Source organism: Corylus avellana, chromosome ca5 (genome assembly GCF_901000735.1).
Source record: "Corylus avellana chromosome ca5, CavTom2PMs-1.0".
NCBI classification, from domain to species: Eukaryota; Viridiplantae; Streptophyta; class Magnoliopsida; order Fagales; family Betulaceae; genus Corylus; species Corylus avellana.
The window spans coordinates 24,190,869-24,193,011 of NC_081545.1; the positions used below are offsets into that span (position 1 = coordinate 24,190,869).

At 45.1% G+C, this 2,143-nt stretch overlaps 1 protein-coding gene across 1 annotated transcript; it reads left to right on the forward strand.

Moving 5' to 3' along the window:
• Positions 1 to 507: 507 nt before the first annotated feature.
• On the forward strand, positions 508 to 1,454 carry LOC132182524 (dehydration-responsive element-binding protein 1A-like). Its single transcript, XM_059595793.1, has one exon. The coding sequence runs from the start codon at positions 573 to 575 to the stop codon at positions 1,191 to 1,193; it is 621 nt and encodes a 206-aa protein (XP_059451776.1). The 5' UTR covers positions 508 to 572; the 3' UTR covers positions 1,194 to 1,454.
• Positions 1,455 to 2,143: the final 689 nt, after the last annotated feature.

The window sequence follows — 2,143 nt, forward strand, 5'->3', positions numbered from 1 at the left end:
GGACCGAGTCGTATGGTTGAAATTTTTTTTTAATCAAAAAAAAAAAAAAGTTGCAGCAAATTGTCTCCAAGTGGTGGTTCAGGTACAGAAATGGATAGGAGCCTAGGACGTGGGGGGCGGTGGGGAGTCAAATAAATGACAGGTAGTGACGGTGAGAGCGGACCGAGCCTTGAATCCTTCCTGATTCTGACACGTATACATTCATTCATTCATCCACTTGACTATAAAGTAGAAAGGCTATCGCTTTCAGTCAAAATTATCCACGTGTCGCCACACACCTATACCAGCCCACAACTTGGCTAAATCCAGCTGGTACTTCAGTTCAACCCCGCTTCCTTAGCAGTTGCCAAAAAAAAAAAAATCCCCGGGCCCCACCTCTCACCACCCCCAGCCTGGCTCCTTACCACGAACCGTGTGTGCGTACCTTTTCCCTCTAGTTTGGCAATGCAAAGCAACGTATATATACACAATCTCCTGCTTTTTACAACCAAAACTATAAACCATTATATTCACATTCACCAAACTACAACCATCATAATATCACTCCACTACTGAAGCACGCACAGGCACTGATGGAAGTTTTCACTCATTATTCGCCGGGGTCTGAGAGTAGCAGCAGTCTTAGCGCGGCGCACTTGTCGGACGAGGAGATTCGGCTGGCTTCCAGGAACCCGAAGAAGCGGGCGGGGAGGAAGAAGTTCAAGGAGACGAGGCACCCGGTGTACCGGGGGGTGAGGAGGAGGAACTCCGCGAAGTGGGTCTGCGAGGTGCGGGAGCCCAACAAGCAGACCAGGATATGGCTGGGGACGTTTCCCACGGCCGAGATGGCGGCGCGAGCCCACGACGTGGCGGCGATAGCGCTGCGGGGAAACACCGCCTGCCTCAACTTCGCGGACTCGGCTTGGCGGCTGCCGGTTCCGGCTTCGGGAACGGCCAAGGACATTCAGCGGACGGCGGCGGAGGCCGCTGAGGCGTTTCGGCCTGCAGAGACGAAGGACGCCGAGGAGGAAAGACAACCGTCGGAGACCGTGTTCTTCATGGACGACGAGATGGTCTACGACATGCCGGGGTTGCTGGCAAATATGGCGGAGGGGATGCTCTTGCCTCCGCCTTACTGTGTGGGATATGATGGGTACGGCGGGGATGACATGGAAGCCGATGCGGACGTTCCATTGTGGAGCTATTCAATTTGATCCTACTTGCTGTTGTTGTGATTATATAAGATATAATCATAATATATGAATAGTTTTTAGAGTACACTAGAATGGGTACTGGAGATTTTCGTTGTTTAGGGAAGCCAACTTTTACTCCGTACTTGTTTTTGATTAAGTTCGGACAGTATTTGTGTTGGACCCACCAAAAACAAAAACAAATTTTTAGTATTTGTGTTGGAGGGAGAAGTCAAAAGAGTCCCCTTGTATATTGCTTGGCCCAAAAAAAAAAAAACAAAAGAAGCTAATTATGCAGAAGGGCTGCTTTTTAGTTCTATACTTTTGTATGTAAATGAAAGTATAAATGGCAAAGCCATATCTTTTATGCAGAAATGATTTGCTAAATGTTATTTTTTTTCTTAAGCTAAAATACGCTGGTCATATTTTGGAGGAAAGTGCCACGAAAATGCGGCCCATTGAGAATTGTCCAAGTGCTTGGAATTTGGGATTACACGGGAAAAGATAGATAAGGGCAAAACACGTCATTGACATATAATTAAATTTCAAAAAACAATAAATGCTCCATGACGTTAACACATAATCTAGTCATAACATAACAGAAGACCGATCCGGAATATCCACAAACCACTGCAATTTGTGGAGAAAAGAAAAACAATGAAGGAATATGTTTATTTCTTGATATTACTCCAATTAAAAACAAGACAATTGACGGTTAGTTATTTCATTCAAAAATTTTCTTCGTGACTAATAACAAAATTATAAACAACAATAGGCGGCGGTATCAAATGCCTCCTGCAGAAAATACAATGACGTCCAGTCGTCCAGACCTTTAAATTTCTTCTTTTGGTATCTCCATTTGCTTCATTTTAACCAAAAATGGGTCCCTGTCAGGTTCCAAAGACCAAGAAAACCGACAAATAAAACAGTCAATCATCTTCATTGACCATTGCTCGACGCTTGAGCTTCAGTTT

Bases quoted from the DNA above. Each gene is read 5' to 3' on its own strand.
- LOC132182524 (XM_059595793.1), top strand. From the start codon at position 573: ATGGAAGTTTTCACTCATTATTCGCCGGGGTCTGAGAGTAGCAGCAGT.